Here is a 22,023-nt window from a genome sequence, read left to right as displayed (position 1 = left end):
TGTTATGATCACATGCTACACACCTTCCTTCCAAGCACATCTGTAAATAGCAGAAGTGAGTTAGAACAAGAAAACTTAGTGCACATGCACAGCAGAGGTTAAGGTCAATCTGTGCCAAGTGGCTTCATTCTCTGTGCTTTAGCTTCATTACTTCATTACTATAGCAACAGTCCAAATACTTATTGATCAGACTATGTATGTAAGATGAAAATGACGTTTTATGTGAGGAAATACTTTATCAAGACTGAATTTGAAAGCCTTTCTTGAGTAATTTTTGATTATAAAGAAACATATACTTAAATATATTTTCTTCCTCCCACCTATTTTTTCTGTTTAAAACTATTGTTAATTGTAAATTCAAAGCAAATTTTAATTGCAGAAGCTTTTTCTTGTATAATTTAGCTCCGTACTTCATTAGTGATGAACCACATGTAGTTAGGTTTGTGACATTATCTTAATAGGTCTTCAGTTGAAAACTGATTAGATGTTTTTCTGTCCCTCTGAAACATTTACAGTAATGTAGAAGTAATGTAATTGGATGAACAACAGCATTGGACTACTACTTCATAAGTTAAAAAGTTCAAGTCTTCTTTTAAGCAAAACATTCCCTTCTACATCTGTCAGGAACAGATATAGTATTATCTAGGAATATTCCTTGTCTGTGGCGGGATGTGTCCTGTATGGGCTGAGTTCTATGAAAATGGATCTAAGTTACCAGCCCTTAAAACAACCTACTGGATGGAGACAAGGATTACAAGGTACTGACACTAAGGTACAGGAAAGGAATCTTTACTCAAGTATATACTATAAAATGTAAACATAAGTTGAATTGGTGGGTTACCACTAATGTGGTGATGAGTTCTAAATATGAACACAGCTTTGAATTAAATTTTCTCTGTCAGGCTATAAGTATGGATCACTATGTAGTTAATAAGTCTCCTTCACAACTAAATAGTTTTGGGCTTGATCCTACTGCATGGCACCTTTGAGGTGTGTTTTTTGACTTAAACTTGGATTGATTCATAATTTGAGAGTAGAATTTGGTAGGCAGAGACTAAAAATCTATAATGTATGTGTGGACATTTATAACAAAATGGATGGAACTGGTGTGAAAAAATAAATCTACCTGAACTGCATCAAGTGTCATCACTGGAAATGCAGAGAGCCAGTGATTTTCTTTAAAACAAAACAAAAAAAACAACCAGTTTTGTTTACACACATGGATTGGATAGTTATATAAAGTATGCTTCTCTGTTTCCCCTCAGTCATTTAGTTGGAAAAAAAATGCTCTTCATAAAAAATAAGCAATTTGTATTTTTTTGATTGTAGCAATTTAATATAACATAGGAAAAGTATGAAACTATATTCTTGTCCCTTCCTGCATTCCCTTCCTGTAAATCTGAAATGTCATGTTAATGTAGGAATTCAGTCTTAGAGTGTTAATGACCTGATTTGAAGGTGATTGTAATATGTTGATATAATTTTCCTTCTAAAATCAAATATATCTTGATTTTTAATGATCTATAACTGCACTAGACAATATGGTACTGCCTTTGCTGTTTGTATCTCATTAAACTTGTTTCTCCTCTTAAAAGGCACACCTTTTAAAAATATTCTTGACAAATTCTTGATGTTACAGCTAATCTTTATTGGAATTAAAGTACAACTCTCTTAGCTAATTGTACTATAAAATTTTAAACTGTTAAATTCTTTCCTTAGAAAAAAATGCAGAAAACAAAGATAATTATTCCGTTCAAAATGAAAAAAGTTTTTTGATATTCAATTATTTATATTAGAAGTGTAAAAAGTGTCTGCAAATATTCTTTCTAAGGTGATGTGTGTGTAACCTCTAATCCTGTTTGCTAATTACTAAACACTCAGCTCATGACTTCTAATTTAATGGGAAGTACTAACTTGACTGGTTGTTTGCCAAAAATACTATTCACATCACACAACCTGTAATTTCTGAATTTCTCTTACATTTAATTCTGTTGCAATTAAAATGTAGTTTTTCAGATTTAAAAGCCTAAAATCTTTCTTTTAGTTGTTTTCAGTGCTTATAAAACCATTTATTAATATTTCTCTGCAACATACTGGTGCGTTTTGTTTGCTAGAGTGCTGTGCCTAAGTTCCCTTGGGTAGGAGAATATGTGTTCCAAGTGTGCTTAGCAGAACTTATAGTGTCTTTTCTGTTTTGTTTTGGTTCAGACTAGTTAACTACTAGACACATTATCTTAGTCTTTTGTTCTTGGTGCTACCTATCGTCCAAGGTTGCCATTAGTTTTGTTCTTTTGCACTGATCACTTTCTCTTGGACTATTCATGTAATTTTCTATGTATACTATTTGCATTTGAAAATCTCTTTGTATTTCTCATGTGGAATTATCAGCATGTGGTGAGTTGTTTTTATTTTATATGTAATATATTGATGTAAAAATCTATTAAAAACAGTTGTCATGTGTTCACAGAAAGAAAAAAAAAACATGCTCAATATTTATTGATTAACCAAAGTTTGTATTGATTCAATAAAAAGATATTTCTCCAAAAGACATTATTAGAAATCTAAATTTATTTCTAATGTCTCTGAAATTCTCAGGGTCAGTTCTATTTCTGCAACAAACCAACAGAAATAGCACCGCACTAGATAAAATGTTTTGTCACTGTGTTCTGAGTTCAAATCCACCCATACATGCATTCCACTCCTTTATCATCAATAAATACCAATAGTACTCTGAGGTCGTCATTTCAGTCAACTGGTTTTTATCATCTTTGTAATGATTAAGGAACTTTGCATTTTACCTATTATTCCTGACATTAAATACCATTTGTCACATAATTAAACTCTACAGGTACAAGTATGGCTGCAAGGATAAGACACTCATTTGACAACCACATTTTGGGTTCAGTCCCACCATGTTACCTATTATAGCTTTAGGCTGACCAATGCCACATGAGTGAACCTAGTTGCTGAAAACATATATGTGTATGGATATATATATATATATATATATATATATATATATATATATATATATATATATATATGTGTGTGTGTGTGTATTATTAATCAAACACTAAATCTAATGCTTGGTATATGTAAGCACAATTGCTTGGGATATTTTTATGATAATCTATACATCCTTATTTAACAATTGATTTTCTTCTGATTGAGAAATTAAAGCATCTTTTATGTTAATGATGCTCTCAATATTCTGAATTAAAAAATGCCATTAAGTACAACTTTATCTTGTATCATTTTGATACCCATGCAATTATCTGTTGCCTCCTGCCACAAATTGTGTTCTTGTGCCGATCTTAGGAATCAATTTAGAAAATGGAATTGGTATGGCATAAGATCTTATTGAGTAGCCAAATAATCAAATGGAAAAGATAATGGTTTGATATATAGCTGTATATTTTCATTTATATTTAAAAAAAAAAGATATAAACATTTAGACAAGGTAGAAATATTTAATCACAGATTGACAAAAAAACTGTATCCATTTAATTATTAATGAGATTTAATTACATGTATTACTTTGTTGTGTGGTTGTTTCTAGTTTCCAGTTACTGTTTTGAAAACACATGACCCACATTTCAATTAATAGAAATTAATGGTAAATAATAGGATTGTGTTCTTTTGCAAAATAATTTGTTCCTTCTTTGATGGTAATTAAAAACAGTGAATCTGGAAAATTTTAAAATGTAATTTAGAAATTCTCTTATCTATAGATACCATATATGCCAGAAGCATAGTTCACTGCCTCATTATATATATATATATATATATAGCATGTCTGTGGTTAAGGGGTTTTCTTCCCTATCAGATGATTTCAGGTTCAGCCTTCAACTATGGTCTAGTGAGTGGATTTAGTAAATGGAAGCTGAAAGAAGCCCAACACACACACACACACACACACACACATTTGTGTGTGTGTGTGCATGCATATATATATATATATATCTTTGCTTTCATTTTTTACTTGTGTCAGTTATTACACTGCGTCCGTGCTGGGGCACCACCTTGAAAATTTTTTCAGTTAGATGAATCTACCCTAGTACGTACTTTTTAAAGCTTGTTACTTATTCTATTGATCATTTTTGCTGAATCACTAAGTTGCAGGGACATAAAAACACCAATGCTGGTTGTCAAGCAGTGGTGGGAGATAAACAAAGATACAAGGAAATGCACACACACATGACAGGCTTCTTTCAGTTTCCATCTACAAATCTACTTACAAGGATTTAGTTGAGCCAAGGCTATAGTAGAAGACACTTGCCTAAGGTGGCATACAGTGGGACTGAACCTGAACCATATGGTTGGGAAGCAAGCTTGTTAAAACACAGCCATGCCTGCACCTATCTATATGGTTGTTAGAAATTCTCAAAATATATTCTAGTAACTTGTATTAAAGTTACATCATCCTTCCTTCATCTTTACGTGTGTGTGTACACTTACACAGACATACACATCCTGTCTGTGTCTTTCTGTCTTCCTATCAATCTCTATATCCTTGTCTGTGTATCTACCTACCTAACTATAATTTTGAAACCCATCCCTAGCAGTCAAGCAAAACATGCTACTGTTGGCTATATGGTTAATTTGTTAAAAAGTATGTGTGACAGGATAGGGATATATGCCCAGAGCTGAGCTAGGCTGTATGCACTAGTATGTTTGTTGGGCCTGAGTGAGAATTTGGTCTGTGGTGGACTGCAGTGGCCATTTGCCCTCCAATTCCAAGCAGATGAGTGCAATGTTTTGGAAGCACTTTGCAGGACTGTTTTTGGTGGGGTGTTATACTTGAGGTAGCAATGATCCGCCATGCCTTTCGTACAAGGAGATTGAATGTTGTCAGGAGCTGATTTCAGCAGAAGAAGTGGAAGATGTGCTGAGTCACCGATTCAGGCATAACTCACCAGGATTGGATGGTCTGCCCTTTGATTTATATTTCTACATGCTTTACTTGTTCACTCCTGTTCAGGCTACTATCTACTGCAGTTAGCAACAGACTGGGGGCATTCCCAGTCATGTGAGGCAGGGAGCGGTGATTGTGCTGAGGAAAGATCTGAACAAGGTTACTGTGATGGAAAATTTCAGACCCATAACTCTGCTCAACACTCATTCAAAATTTTGGCTAAAGTGCTCACCAAGAGGCTAGTACTTGTTGTCAGTAGTATAGTCAAAGACAGACAAACCTGTCTGATTCTTGGCAGGTCTATCTGCAGTGACCTCTACCTCATGCATTACACAGTAGGACGGTTGGGAATAGATCTGCCTTTGGTGGGGTACTGGTCAGTTTGGATCAATAGAAGGCATTTGAATGGCAGACCATTGATATCAGATGGCAATCCTAAAAGCTGTCAGTTTTGGCCCCATTTTCAGAGGCTGAATCATCACAATGTACAGTGGTGTGTGTGTGTGTCTGTTTCGATTCTTGGACCAGGAGGTGCATTATGTTCTTGAGCAAAACTCTTTAACATTGCTCCAGTCTCCTTAGCTAGGAAAACTGAGTATTCTTGGGACAGACTGGCATCCTATCTACCGGGGAGTAGACACACCAGAGAATCTGTGAAAGCAGCCCCATGAATCTATGACTCAGGAAAGAGACTTTTGGCTATGAAACTGTCAATTGTTACACAACAATTTTGAAACAGTCAGATTCAATGGTATTGTCTAAAAATTAAAAAAGTATTCTATCATCAATTTGGTTTTGTCACTATACTAATTATTCTGAAGATATATTGGGATGTATAAAAATCTGTTTTACTGAATTTTTATTGTATTTTGTTTTAGATTTTAGCTGGTTTTATTATGAGTAGTTGCTCTTTTACTGTTACTTTGACACAAATGTCATTGTTCAGATCAGGTTTTTTACAACCAGAGATAAAAATCAAATTCCAAGTAATGTGTAGCTTTGAGATGATAGATGTTTTTGTTAATGTTAGGTATTAAAACAGCTTTTTTTTTTTAGATTAGCAAGTGTTTTAATACATCAAGTTACTATTGTCATTTTGATTTTTTATTTATTTTTTTATAATGATTATAAGTTTAATGATATATAGAATAAGATTTAGTCTCAGAGAATATAATTTTAGTGATAGTTTTGATAATAGGTGCCGAGAATAGGTGGATAAATCTATTGAGACTGTCACTTGAAAAGCTAGCTTAAAGATTGGATTCTCTAGCAAAATTCTGAAGATTATTGGTGTATGTGCTTTGAGATCAATATTTATTTAAACAAATTCACTTTTATTCAGTCAGTCTGAAATAAGCTTCTGCCAGAATTGTATAAATCAAGCATTCTGCTTATTTGCTGATCTATTTTTAATGATGTACACCTAATTTTTCTTTTTTTTTTTCTCTTTTTTTTTTGTTATGTGCATCATTTAGCTGAAAATTTTAAATAAACCTTACTGTGTCTTTAGAAATCTAATAGTTTGAAGTACTATTATATCATATTATATCATCATATGTATATATTTTTATGCTGCATTTTGTGATATACATCTTATGCCTTAGATCTCCTCTTTGTGAATCTGATGTGTATTTGGCAGCCATTTAGATTAAGGTTCATAACCTATTAACAATGCATTGTATGCCTGAAAGCAGGTCTTTCAGAAAATTATACAATACCAAGTATTTATTTCTAGTTTAAATTCTGCTCACATATTAACTTTTCATGAAACCAAACAATTGCTTAATGATTATATTATGACTTTTTGTCCTTACTATTTTTCTTGATATTTAACTGTAATTAATTCTAAAATAGTAATTAGTCTATTCATTAATGGGTTAAGTGATTTGATGATTGTGAACTTATTTGCTTTATTTCTAACTTTATTGCTGTTTTATATGCGACCAATATTGTTGGAAGAGTTCATAAAAGATATGATCCATAGAACTCGAGACAACAGAAGTGCATTTTTATGTGTGTTGCTATTCATTTTGATTTTTTTTTTCTATAGTTTCTTACTGTTTAACAAAGGAAACTAGCTTTGAATAGTTGGGCTGATATTTTGAGATGTTGTTAATTTAATGATTCAAAGAATGATTAAATACTTTTGGGATCTTATTTGTGTTGTTTTAAAAAAAATTCTGATTATGAGTCCTGAGAAAACTGAAATTATTACTCATTATAAAAATTCTATTTTAATTTAATAAATTAAAGTATGTGATTATATTCAACAAACTGAATCAAGTAAAATAAAAAGTATCAGATTCTAAACTGAATAATGCTTTAAAATTATTGATCCAATGAAAATGTCATAATGATTGTTTCACTAAACCAAGAATTATTTTTGTTTCAAATTTATTGCTTTAGAATTAAAAATGGAACATATTAAAAAAAAGATATCTAGTGTAACCTTTAGTTTATGATCACCATTAATATGAACAGGTTTCCTTAATGCTATCACTTGATATTATTGCACCTACATTCAATATATAATATAATCTTACTTAGTCTCTTGAGAGTTATCTTTTGGTAACAACACAGTAAATGTTGTTCTTAAAATTAACTTTGGTGACACTGGTATTAATTTAATAGTCAACATTTTCAGTAACTTTTTACTTTTTTTTTTTGTTTTTTACTGTAAATAAACTTTGTTTATATTAACATACATTGACTGAAAGAAATGGAGAAAAAGACTTTAAAAGTATAATAGATCAAGATGGGGAGGAGGGATTAATGGGTTGTACACCCCCGAAAAAATGGTGTATTTAGCAGCACTTTGTGCAAAGGCATTGTTGTGGAGAATGGCCGGCAATACTCACTGCAGCAGCCACCCCACCTTGCAGGTCTCATTTCTCAGATTGGCCTCAGTTATCCCAATTTTGCAGAGGAAATCAGGAGTGCAAGGTCAGAATACCTGGGGTGTCAATGGTGAACGGCACAAACTGATAGTGGCTGATCAAACTTCTGTATCTGTTTATTTTTCTCTTCCCTGTGTTTATGGGCAGTGATACCTGGGTTTGTGGCCAATGCAGCAGGGCTGGAACTAGAGAACATGTAGCATGTTGCATCCCAGATTAGGGATCTGTCTTCCTTGAATAGAAAGGAAGTTATTCTGATGGAGTGCTTACCACCTCTGTGGCTAAGACCTACTGGCTCCAATTGTAACAGGAAGCTGAACGCATCAAGGCTCCTTCTAATTATGTAATTTAGAGTAGTGTGTTGGGGGAACCAGCCTGCACTGTGCTTGTCTAATGATATCTCAATCTGCCTGAAGGTAGGCTTGCATCTGACACCCCAGTTACGTTGGACATATATATTCTGGGCGATGACATTAAGGCTGTATTAGATTTATAAATTTATGTTCAACTTATCAGAGCTAATTTATAGCTGCAAAATTATGAGCAAAATAAGTTCATTGATACTTTTAATATTGGCAACTTCAGAGATAACCATAATTGAGCTAAGTTTATGTCTTCTTTTGAATTGTATTAGATGGATGGTTCTTACGTAGTTATCTACTACAGTAGTCTATTAAGCATATACATCACATGGAAATGCACATCAAACTGTTGTAGTTTAAATCATATGGTCAGTCTTATGAATTGAATTGCTGTTATTGTGTATTCCTTGTTCTTATTAAGACTGTGCTGTCCCATCTAATTTGTATATTTAAGCTTTGGTTTCTTTATCATACTTTTGATTTGTCAGAAGTTTTTACTATTTGAAAACTCAAGAATGTAATAAGAGATAATTTAGGAAGGATTTGATCCTCATATGCTACACATGTGGCTCTTGATTATGAAGATGGTGTCTTTAGGAAAGTATGCAATTTCACTGAGAAAGTTTAAAATGGTTGTTGGCACAGTTCCTATCTCTCCCCCCTTCACCCCGTTTCTACTGTGTAGTAGTTATTACCTAGCATGTGGAGAAGTTGTTGGAATACTAAGTATCCCCATTTGACAACCATTATGGTTTGTATTAAATATTCTCTCTCATATTCACCTTGTGTGTACCTTCTCTTTCTCACTTGCTTGTCTCACAGTAGTTTTGTCTTGAATTTACCATCATATATACATATAGACTGTCATGCAGTAACAAAAATAAACAACAAACACCATTGTTGATGTTTTTTTTGGCATTCTGCATTAGATGGTGTGTTTTTGAGGCTGACTATTGAGTGAATTCTATTCAGAAACAGAGATATTGTGGATGACAAAATCCTTCTTTTAGGTAAATTGAATAACACAATAACTAAATTACATAAATGTGCTTTTTTTTTTATTGCTTTGACCTGATGACATTCAGAATGAGTTCAATTACAGTATCTAAAGATATAATTATCCACTTTAGTTATGATGTCTGTGGATGTGAAATATTTTTGTTGTCATCCTCATTCATATGCTACTAAAATTTTTCCCACATTTCTATGCTTGGTTAAATCTACAGGACTGACACTGAAATATATAAGAGAATATTTGGGTTGCCTTTTAGATGCTCTTTCACTGGGATATGTGGGAGGGGGCAAAGTTCATTGTTTCTTTACCATAGCCTAACTTGTTGCTATTAGAATTGTATAACAACACTTTATTATAAATGTAACCATTCTGTTTTGATATATATATATATTTGTCAAGTATATTTGAAAATGTTTCAGTAACTTTAAGGCTTATCTTACTATTTAGTCACTATTGACATCCTCCACCCAGATAAAAAAAATAAATAAACCAACTTATGTAAATGGTTTAGCTCTTTACAATGACATATGACTTTTTTCTCAAGTATATTCTCTCTTCCACTTTGAGTTGTGTTAAATTTCAATTGGTCAGTAAGCGATTCTTAAGGAAATGGATTGATTCTTTTTTCGTTTTCTTTTCTTTCCTCATGAAAGGTCACCCTCTATTGTAGGAGTGGTATTTATCTGAAACTATTAAACTGCATAGTTTGGTTTTTAAAATTTGGAAAATTGGTTGAAAATCATTTATATAATTGCTGCATTATTTATGTAATAATATTCTCTTAGATATATTATTTTACTCCTTTTCATCTTGTTTTCTTTTAAAGATTTCTCTTACATAAAAGTGACTAACTTTCTGACAATTTTGGCTTTAAAATGGCAAAAATAAATGGGTTGCATTTTAATGTTTCAGAATTAGACTTTGGTCTGTCATGAGCACTAGGACTCATAAGATTGGAGTTTAAATTGGTTTCCATGGCATATAAGTTACTGAATGAGCTGCTAGTTTGTCACAGGGTCAGCTTCTCAGTTATTGCTGGAACCTTGTTTACAGTTGAGTGGACTGGGTGCAATGTGAAAGGAAGTGTTTTGTTCAAAAACAATGCACTTCAGCTGTGCTACTTCAGAATTTGTGGTGGGAACCTACAAAAATCATTTTTTAAATTGATTTTAATTAATAATTAAAATTTATAGATGCTGTTGTTTGGATTGGCAGAATCAGTAACATGTCAAATAAAAAAATACCTTATGATATTCCTGTTGTGTACCTTTACATTCTGTGCTCAAATCCTGCGTAGAAAGGCTTTGCCTGTCATTTTTCTAGGGTCAATAAAACAAGCATTAGTTAAATACTGAGAGGATGGAGTTCAATCTAGTCAACTGTATCTGTCCCCTAAATTTGAAGCCTTGTCTTATCAACATTCTTTGGCAGGATTGGTTGTGTTGTGATGTTTAGTGTTATATCTCTTTGTTATGAGTTCAAATCTTGATAAAATAATCAGCAATCAAGTAAAGAGTTTAATTAACGCTCATTATTGTTATCATTATCACATATATTGGGCTTGATGAATTAATAAATGCTAGAGTTTGAGCCTGTATCTCGTGAAAAATAAATCATCACCAACATCAACATCATCGTAATTGTACTATCATGTGTCATAGATATTTGCATCTTTTTATCCTTGAATAAGAAGTGAAACTTCAACAAGTTACTAGAGTTGTGGTTTTAGCCTAGTAATATGATCACCGTACTATGGTGATAAAATAAAAATCTACTTTGTCCATTGATTGAAGTTACATTGTCATGGTTGCACAAAAAGCTACTAGTGATAATGAGTGTTCATTGTCAGCTTATTACATACCAGCTCTCTCTCTTTCTCACTACTAATTATATTGTTATATATCATTATTTTTGTGAAAAGTTTTAGCAATAATACTTATATATATTTATTTTGTTTTGCAGTGGTTCAAGTACAGTAGCCATTGATAATAAAATAGAACAAGCAATGGTAAGTGATCTTTTTTAAATAACTCTTTGCAATTAATGTGGAAAATTATCTTCAAAATATTGATTATATACCTTTTGAACTGTTTATATATTTGAGGTGTCTAGTACTGCATCTCTCAACATGAGCTGATGACTAATGCTCAATTGGCAGTTTTAGAACTGAAAACATTCATACATATTTGGATAAAGGAAAGTTGTATTGCTAGACATGTTTGGTTATATTGGAAATGGATTTAAGTTTGACTGTTGCACTGTGTGTGTGTTTATATATATGTTTATGGGAAGGAGAGAGAGAGATGGGGGACTGTGTAGAATAAAGAAATAGTTATAGAGATCTGTTCATAGTTGGATTGTGTTAGGAATGGCATCAAGACGATGAAATCATTAATTGCCTACATTGAATGAAAGTGGTTGAATCAATCCGTATGTTTAGTTTGTATAGTGTGGTGCACATATTGAAAGTAGTAAGAATGCACGTGATGGGTGTAAACTATGTAGTTATTGATTCTGCGTTTAGGTAGCTAACTTTAGGCTGGTAATAGTTTTGAAAATTTCTACTCTAGTATGGATCTCCATTGGTTGTTTTAGTAAATATTTAAAAGTAAATTTTTTTTTTTTTTAATTAGCAGAAATTAAAAAAAACATCTTCAACCTTCTGAATAATTATTTATCATCATTTAATATGCTTGTTCCATGCCGGTTTGGGTTGGGTAGTTTGAAAAGAACTAAACAGTGAAATAGACAAAGTAGATTGGAGCATAGTGCACCCCTTCGGGAGGGCATTTTCATTGTCTACTTTGATGTGGATGGATGCCAATGTTGACAGTGCCTAATGCCAACCACTTTATGGAGTATACTGGGTGTTTTTCTTTGTGCTGCCAGCATTAGTGAGGTTGCTATGCTGCTTGCAAGACTATGATCCTGATAGGGGTAACTTTATGCTCAGAGATGAGGGGGTTAAAGTATTAGAGAATGTGCCAGTGCTGTAGAAAAGCTACATGGCTATCCATGTTTTAGAAAAGAAGGCAGAGGTGATCAGGATGGAGCTGGGAAAAGGTAAAAATAATGGTGATGAGGTGTCTGGATGAACCCTCAAGATGTGAGGTGAGTAGGAGTGAGGACAAAAGAAATGAGATTGTAGGTGAGTAAAAGTTGCATTCTGAGTAATGAGATTGTAGGTGAGTAAAAGTTGCATTCATATATTCTATATGAATTTAGTTGAGAAATTTTCTTATCTGTCTGAAGAATTTCTAGAATTCCCTATATTAGTGCATTATCATAATTCATTTAATGTCTGTTTTCTATGTTGGCATGGACAGCTTGACAAAAAGTGGCATTGTCAGGAGCTGCACCAGGTTCCATAATCGGTTTTGGCTTGGTTTTTACTGCTGGATGACTTTCCTAATGCCAACTACTTTACAGAGTGTACTGGGTGCTTTTTACATGGCACCATCACCAGTGCTTTTTACATGATACCATTATGAGTGCTTTTTATGTAGTACCAACACCAATATGTTTTATGTGGAACCTTGGTTTTAGGATATCAATTCTGTTGTGGTGAACAGCTTTTCTTGAGTACAGCAATGCACCACATATCTAAGTCCTCTGTCATCTGCTTCATAAGGATCAGCCTTCAATACTTTGTTCCATGTCTTCTTGGGTTTCCCTCTTCCACAAACTCTGTCCACTTAAAGGGATCAGCACTTGTTTATGCATCTGTCCTTATCCTTCCAGCTCGTGTGACCAAACCAGTGCAGCCCCCTCTCTTGCACACTGCATATATAATTCCTCTTATGCTTAACTTTTCTTTCAGTACACCTAGTGCTTTTTCCATTTTCTCTGTATTGTTGCCAAATTGACTCCCCCAATTTTGAACTCTTGTCAGACTTATGAAATGTAGTTTTCTAATTGCTATATTGTTTAGAACTACTTCCTAATCCATTTCCTCTATTTCCTGAATGAGAAACTATTATCTCAATTCTCATTATAGTTTAACTTCTCACATGTGCAAAAATAATAGATCAATATGAATTGAAATTCTCTCTTTAAGCTTTTTTTTGGTTTGAAAATATTTGATAATGATATGCCATTTCTTATCCTGCTTTCCTTATAGCTGAATCAAGTCTTTCACTGCTATCGGTGTTTTTTTTTTTTCTTTGTTAAAAATTACATTCACATTTTCTTCCCTAGCAGTTCTTTTAGAATTGAGGACTACATTTTGAATCTGAGATTGATAGTGATCAATTAACAGTAATATTTTAACCTGAGATTAATAATGATCAATCAATGGCAATATTTCTGCTGCTAAAAATAAAACTTCATATGATTTTTTCTGGATTAATTTTCATTAGTTGGTATCTAGTTAGTAAACTGTACTCACATTGTTCTTGACATCGCTTTATCTGTTGTTAAATATTCTAAGAATATAAAAACCTTTTTTTGACCAGAGATACTTGTCTATTCATAATCAATATTCCCTCCAGCAAATAACATGAAATTTCTATTAACTATTTGCTACTGTTTGCTAGCATGTGCGAACAGTTTGAAAGGAATAATAGCAGAAAGAAAAATCATTCTTTTCCAAATAATATACAGAAATGTATTAATCCTAATGGAACAAGAATATTTGAAAATAGCTAAATCTGACAGGAGAATGAGTTTTAGTTAATAATCAATTATCAAATCATTATATCTGCTGGGAAGGTGCTATAGTGAGGTAGTTCTAGGTTGAATCAATTTATATTCTATCCAGTTTTAGATCCTGGAAAATATATTTGCTTTCTTTGAATATGTTAGACCTTGAGAGATGGAGGCAAGTTATTCTCAACAGGAGCTGAACCTAGAACACATCAGGATATATGTAAAGTATTTAATCTGCCCCATGATGACCATTGTCTTTTAAAGAAATTGATATTGATGATAAGTGTTATAGTTAGGAAGTGACTAAACTAGATAACATAAAGAAGAATAACATGAAAGAAAATGCTGATACGATATGCACATGTCAGTCAGTTTGAAAAGAAATACAAATAAATGTAATTTTTCTAATGATTATAAAATTATATATTGTATGAAGCATATACTGATATACTGAATGTGATAAAACATTTTGTCCATTGTAGCTCCATCTGCATAGATTTGTCACTTGTAATTGCATAACTGTATCATGAATATTGGTGATGAGAATAAGAATTTTTATGGCTGAATGATTTTCCCTAGCACTAATATTATTTTTATTTCTAACATGTTCATTTGAATAGAGTGGATTTTATAAATTTGAGCATTTTTCAATAGTGCTGCTGCTATTAACATCCGACAAAATGTATGAAGTGGGTGTGGTACTGGTTTTCAACACAGTAATGTCTTGTATGATATCACTACATTGAACAGATGATAATGATGATGATGATGATTATAGTTATTAGTCAAGAACTTTAATCTGATATGACACTGTGCAGCAGTTAAGTTGCAGAACAAGAAGAAAAACCACTTAAATAATAATGTGTATCCACACCACAGATAGGATTAATACAATTTAAAATTAAATAACAAAAACTGAAATTATGCACAATTTTATTTCATACCAGAACAGATTAGGCAGATTTTGCTATCAGAGGGACTTGGTAGAAATTGTGAAATATTACATTAAATGCTTTAAGTAGTTTTCTACATTTCAAGTTGAAATTCCATTAAAATTAACTCTTATATCACAACAAATAACTTTAAACTTATTTCACCATTTTTCTCTTCCATATATCACTGTTTCTCTTTGTTTATTTTGTCATTATATTTGGTAAGCAAAAATTTCAAAGAAAACTTGATACAGAATAATTTTTTTTTAAAGTGATATTATCGTCACTTATATTATAGTGAGTCATTTGTATTTGATATAAAATAGAGACTATCTGCTATAACGAGCACAAAAAATTAGGTTTCTCAGCAGCTGCAATATTCCTTTTGTAGCCAAATTCTTTCTCCACCAAAGAAACTATTTTACATTTTGATGCCAAAAGATTTGTGAACAATAAGGAAGTCATTTGTTGATATTTTTTTCTTGTTTCATGTTTTATACACATATTAGCTTATGTGAGTGCAAATATATACGAAAGGGTGTGGACTATGTTTTAAATTGGTTTTCCCATGGCATAAGTTTGCAGCATAGCATGTTACCGTTAGTTTCCACCATGCACTATCAAAGCTGTGATTCCTTATTATCAGGTTGGACCTTACTTCTTCCCATATCCACCTATGTACAATGTTGACAGTGGCAGAGTAGAAACTGATAACCTGATGAAAATGAAACTGGTTAGTGGTAGTGATGGGGTTAGTCAATGCCAGTTGAGAGCTGATCACATGTATAAAATCAGCCTTCTTGATACATTTGGTGCTGTTATTATATAATCTACACATCTGATTTAGTAGGAAGTGCACTTGATGTGTTTATGACTGTATGAAATCTAATAATTTACAAGGAAATATTTGAATTTTGTCATAAAATATGAAACAGCATAAAACATGACATTACACATGAATGAATTAGAAAATTGGTCTGTAATTTTAAATTCTTGCAGCTGCTTGCTTCTGTTTGAAATTATTATTTTTGTTATCATTGGTAGCAACATTGTGAAGTCACAGAAGATTTGGTTTTGTTAGTGCTACTTTCCTATGATTCTTTTGCTACCCTAATTTTCTGTGAATAAAAATAACTTGAAGGTTTTGTATGAATGGTGTTGATCATCTCAACTGACAATTAGAAATAACTATTTGCATATACCCATTATTTGATATATAGTGACCCCCTTCGGTCAGACACTGACCATGGGTTTGCACCTAGAGAGTTACCCTCTGAGGCACAAGTCTGGGCAAGGTTGTTTTATGGAAGACCAGCAGTCGCCCATGCATACCGGCCTCCCCTCTCCACGTCACCGATGTTGTCCAAGGGAAAGGCAAGGGCCGATACAGCTTGGCACCTGTGACGTCGCAACTCATTTCTACAGCTGAGTGAACTGGAGCAACGTGAAATAAAGTGTCTTGCTCAAGAACACAAGACGCAGCCCGGTCCGGGATTCGAGCTCACAACCTCACGATCATAAGCTCGACGCTCTAACCACTGAGCCACGCACCTTCATATATATATGAGAGATAATGGTGCCATTGAGACCCAAAGGTGTCAGGTAATACTGAATAAGTGCTATAGACAGACAATAGTTAAATTCCAGATTTGGTAATATTATGAATAAAGGGTTCAATGCTGGTTCTATGTCAGCGTGTGTATATATGAATTTTTTTGCATAATGAGATAAAAAAACCAAGGCTGTATAGATATTAACATTTATAGATAGGTCTTATAGCTGTTTCTAGGATATTAATTAATAATATCCCTTCATTGGAGATGGTGTGAGAGGAAAAGTTAAGTATGTGATACAAATAAAGAGTGAGGTGGAGGAAAGAAAATAGATGTAAGATATGTATGGTTATTGAATTTGTAAATCCATTTTATAGGCATAATGGTATATATGTGTAATATTCCAATATTCTTTGAGTAAAATCCAAAAGTCCAACAGGGTTTAATATGAGTCCATCCAGATGTAGAGTTTATAAGCTCTCTCTCTCTCTCTCTCTCTATATATATATATATATATATATATATATATATATATATGTGTGTGTGTGTGCCACCAATGCATTGTAAAACCAGAAAATATATCTATGTACTTCCTTATTTCCTAAATGGAAAATAATCAGTGTAAATACTTTTGTAATTAACAGCAGTAAAATGTAGTTTTGAGAGAAATAGTTTTGTAGTGGAGCGAAAAAGCAGTAGGGAAAAAATATGAACTGTGTGATGGGTTTTGAATATGTTTTAATATGTTTACTCTTTATTTTAACAGGACTTGGTGAAAAGTCATTTGATGTTTGCTGTAAGGGAAGAAGTAGAAGTTCTGAAAGAACAAATCAAGGAATTGACAGAGAAAAATAACCAATTAGAGTATGAAAACAGTATTTTGCGAACTTCTGCAAGTCCAGATACATTATCAAAACTAAGTCAACCTCGACCACAACCACCTGCTGCGACCACTTCTTAACAGTATGTTTACCTGGTCAGTGCAGGAATATCACTGTTATGTCAAGCTAGTGATATAGTGGTGTATGTAACTATGCCATCTGGCTGGATTTATACTCTTTCTAATTTCTATTGCCACCTCTATCACTTCTATCACCAACTATAGGAAATTATGATTTCAAGCACTGCTTCAAGCCGATGAATGAATTCACTTACTACAGCGGCTGGCTTGCTAGATACCATGAAGATGTCAAGACGGGTTGGTTGACAAAAAGTTTGAACAACATCTTCCTGAAAACATGAAACTGTTGGCTTTCCTTTTGTTTTGATTATAAAAAAAAAAATGTTGTTGGGAGCAATGAGTAAATAAATGGTTATGGCATTTGAAAGTAAAACAAGTACTGAAAACAGCATGATAGTTGGTATGTCAGAGCCATTGTCACTGAAGTTATCATTTTTTTTTTTTTAATTCTATTTCGTAGACATATTTAATTTTTTTTTAATACATATATTTTTTTTAATTACTCCAACTATTTTATTTAATACTCTACTAATTTACATACCTGTTTATAATCTCCCCACCCCCACCAGTTGTTACCATTTGATTTATTTTCCTGATTTCACTCCAGAGAAAATGTAACTCTTTGGCTGCTCACTGCTATTGGATGTAACAATCACAATCCTTATTAATTTGGCTTTTCTGTGTTCAGTGACACAAATCTGCCTTGTTTTTTTTCTTTTCCTTCATTTTTTTTTTTTGGACACATTAAGATTAATAGTTATCTAAATAGATTGTTAATCTTTTAGGCTTCAGTTTGAAGTTGACTTTTTATTGATACTATTTTCATTAAATGGAATATTTATTTACTTAAGCTGATTGCTATACAATATTTGTATATTCTACAGAAAACTGATTTAATTATCAAGTGCTCTTGTTTTTAGGGTCTTATTCTGAAAATATTTCAAGAATATCAGTAGATATAATTTTTTTTTCTTTTACTCTTCAGCTTTTATTTTTATTACTATTAATATTGAAAAGAAAATCATTATAAATATTAAAAAGAAATTATTATTATTGTTATTACTATTAAAGATAATTTAATTCTTTGCTATCTTAATACCACAATGTTTTGCAAGTGCATAATTTAATTATTTTTCTTTAAACAATGTGATATTTGAATTTCTAAATTAAAAAAAAATTCTATATTAAAAAATATAAATTCAAAAGCAGTTTATTTTCAAACTTGTGAATTACCTGATTTGGAGAAACCTTGGTTTTACTTCCTCTTTTCAGTGCTGCTTTACTACAATTACATTTGTACTTCAACTGAGCATTTCACTGCTTGACAAATGGCAGTTGATCAGAGTAGCCAAAGGCCAATTCTACAAGTCTTCGGACTTTGATATGTATTTGCAACTTACATTCAGCTTACATAACACAACATTGCACATTGCAACATACATGAGATTGCTTGCAGGTATATTTGCAGTCAGATGTGAGCAGGAACACAAGCAGTTCCTAAGATTGTATATGTAAACTTTTTTGAAGTGCATTACATACTATATTGTATGTTTCCTTTGTTAACTTCTCACAACGTGTAGAAGTTTAAGCTAAACTTAATAAATACAGTACAATATTTTATACTCAGGCATTCAATGAATGGACAAAGCCAAGGCAAAAAAAAAAACAAATAAAAAAACAAACAAACAAACAAAAAAAAAAGAATACATTTGAATGTATTATTCAATCCAAACATTTATATCTGTGTATATATCTGTGCTGTATCTTTTTAAAAAATCCTACTCATTTGCAGTAAAGCCAGAGGTTAAACTGGTACTGCAGCTGACAAAACTGGCAGCATTCTTTTAATACTGTCTGTTGATGCTTTCTTCTTATACCGAAAATGTGGAGTCAGTTTTGCATATGTGCCCACCATCCCTCTTAACTATAAGATGTCAGAACTGAACAACTTTTCACTCTTGGATTATCCCTTACCCCCATGAAAAACAAATATATCATTGTAACATCTTTTCTTGTATAAATGAATAAACTGAAGATTTTTATTAAATTCTACTCTTTACCTTATTTTACAAAAATGCTTTTTTCCAAACAATATTTCTTGTTTCTGTTCAGTGAGAAATTCTATTTGGTGATTCATCATTACTGATGTTTTCTAAACGAAAGAAAATTTATGGGTGTTCCTTAAATTTTTTAACAGTAGCCATAGTGAGACTAGAGCTTTATTCTCCTCCTTCATTGATTTACTGTAATACATTAACACAATACTAGGAAGTCATTTATACACTGGAGACTACCAGTGTGTGCAACATATTTATAGAAATATTTTGATAGCTGACAGCATTATGGGAATATGCTACTAGCTGTTTATGGGGGTGTGTGGAAGAAATCTAATATAAGCGTTCTCTTTCTAAGGTGTGCCTTTGCTTAACAGGAAAGTTCTATTTATGTAAAGTACGATTTTTAAATTTTCAACTACATAGTTTTTTAGTTTGGGTCCACTGTGTGACCTTAGGCAAGTGTCTTCTACAATAGACCAGGGCCTATCAAACTCTTGTGGGGCGAATTTAGTAGAGGGGAAACTGGTTGTATGTGTGTGTGTACACACACATGGTGTCCCAAGAAAATGTATACACTCATTGAATGATTATAAAGTTAGTGTTTATTGAAATACATTTCATTTTCAAAATTTAATATCATCTACAGACAGAATTTAATTTTTTTTTAATGAATTCTTGTTTCCAAACTGATGACTGGTCTGCTCCAGGCACTGCTGATAATGCAAAGCAATGGAATTGCAGACATCAAGAAGCATTTCATTTGGTATTTGAGCACATTCTAATTCAATGGCTGCTCTCAGTTTGACTGTTGCTGACTTTGTACTGCAAACTTTATTTTCTAAGCATTCCAGTGAACATGGAGGGTATTCTGCTGAATCTCTTCATCTAATTGACCTGTTTGGCAAAATTTCATCAAGGTTGACTCTTACATTGCTGTGGTAGTGTGGAGTGCCCCATCTTGGAAATATAATTCCATATCTTCAACACCTTCTTGAATGCTTGGCATGACAGAACATGTTGCAGAAAGTTCAAGTAAATGGGACTAGTCACAATAGGTGCCCCACCATACAGTAATTCCTGATAGATTAATATGATTTTCCTCCAAATTATGTGGATTCTCAGGCACCCTAGTTGGTGCAATTGTGGCAGTTGAGCCATTTAATTTGAATGTAGCCTCATCACTCCAAGCAAATTTTGTACTTCTACTACACGATTTGTCAAGTGCCACTTGTAAAACTCCCTTCTTTGGTGTAAATCATCTTCATTGAGAGAATAAACTATCACATTTTGAAGCACTGTCATTGGAAAAATTACATTCCAAAAATAGACATTCAATTTTGAAATTCCTATTTCATGACTTGCGTGCTGTCCACATTTTCTTGATCTCATTTTTACTACTTGCTTCATAGGCTAAAATGTTTGGACATTTTATGTGCAAAAGATAATATTTAAATTTGTATTTATGAAGGTGGGCTGAAAAGTTTATAGGCTGGCTATGAAGGAGTGATGTTAGAGCTGTGAAATCTTGCAGGCGTTAATTCCAACCCTTCTTATTAATAAATGCATTGTTTCTTTCCAGGTAATTTCACTGTTCAAAGAAGACTTCAGAAGTAACTAGTGGCGACTACTCTTGAAAATAGTCAAACAAGGCTGCTGTGTTATGGGATGACACTCCAGCTATTAGCATGTCCCATGAGAGAGTTGAAAATATTGTACATGATGAACTTGGCATGATGAAGGTTTCTGCTTGGTGGGTATCACATCTGACACCTGATCAAAAGCACACCAGGCTGATCACATCAGAGGAAAATCTGAAATTGCTTGAGGCAGATCTAGTTGGTTTCCTTGAACGCTTCCTAAGTCAGGATGAGTGTTGGGTTTATCACTTTGAGCCAGTGACAAAGGGACATTCCATGCAGTGGAAACACTTCTCCTTAAATGCTCCAAAGAAGACCAAGATCATTTCATCTACTGGGAACATGATGGCCACAATTTTTTGGGATGCAGAAGGCATTGTGTTTATTGACTATCTTCAAAAGGGCCATGGTACTCTGCCAACCTGCTGAGGCAATTACAAAAAGCTATCAAGACCAAACACCCAGGAAAACTGATGAAATGGTCTTGTTTCATGAGGACAATTCTCTAGCATGTAAATCCTTGCTGGAGAATTGTGCATGACTGTGGCTTTGAACTGGTTGGTCACCCTCCCTACTGGATTTGTCCACATCTGACTATCATCTGTTCCTCAACATTATAAAGCACTTGGTTGGGAACCAGCATCAGCTGTTGATGGCTTTTTTTGACCAACAGGGTGAAAGCCAGTTCACCAATGGGATCCAAACACTGAAACACCGATGGAAGAAGTGTGTGGACTGCAAAGGGGACTATATTGAAAAATAAACCTCATTTGGTCACATTCCATGAGAGTATCTTGGTCAGCCTATGAACATTTCAGCTGACCCTTGTATGTTGGAAACAACACTTTATATCTGGAATTATAATTCTTCTTATATTTCATTAAAGAATAACAACAAAAGATTATGAAGATGAGAAATGCTGTAGAAAGTATCAAACATGGCCTGCTGATTAATATGGATGCAAGTTTTAATTGTTTGATATACAGGTGTATTTTTATTAACAACAGCTTGTCCACATTGTGCTAATATAGTTTTGAATAATTTTGT

General features: G+C 33.0%; 1 protein-coding gene across 2 annotated transcripts in view; it reads left to right on the top strand.

Moving 5' to 3' along the window:
* Positions 1-19,329, top strand: part of LOC115215250 (TSC22 domain family protein 1) — a 142,339-nt gene extending 123,010 nt beyond the window's left edge. For both annotated transcript variants that reach the window (XM_029784492.2, XM_029784490.2), the window contains 2 exons: positions 11,152-11,197; positions 17,088-19,329. In XM_029784492.2, coding sequence (XP_029640352.1) covers positions 11,152-11,197; positions 17,088-17,282 — 241 coding nt within the window. In that variant the 3' untranslated portion in view covers positions 17,283-19,329. The remainder of the gene's footprint in view (positions 1-11,151; positions 11,198-17,087) is intronic.
* Positions 19,330-22,023: the final 2,694 nt, after the last annotated feature.

The sequence above is a fragment of the Octopus sinensis genome, linkage group LG8 (genome assembly GCF_006345805.1).
Source record: "Octopus sinensis linkage group LG8, ASM634580v1, whole genome shotgun sequence".
In the NCBI taxonomy this organism is placed as follows: Eukaryota; Metazoa; Mollusca; class Cephalopoda; order Octopoda; family Octopodidae; genus Octopus; species Octopus sinensis.
The sequence above is the reverse complement of the archived record's forward strand: the minus strand, read 5'-3'. Positions and strand labels throughout refer to the sequence as shown.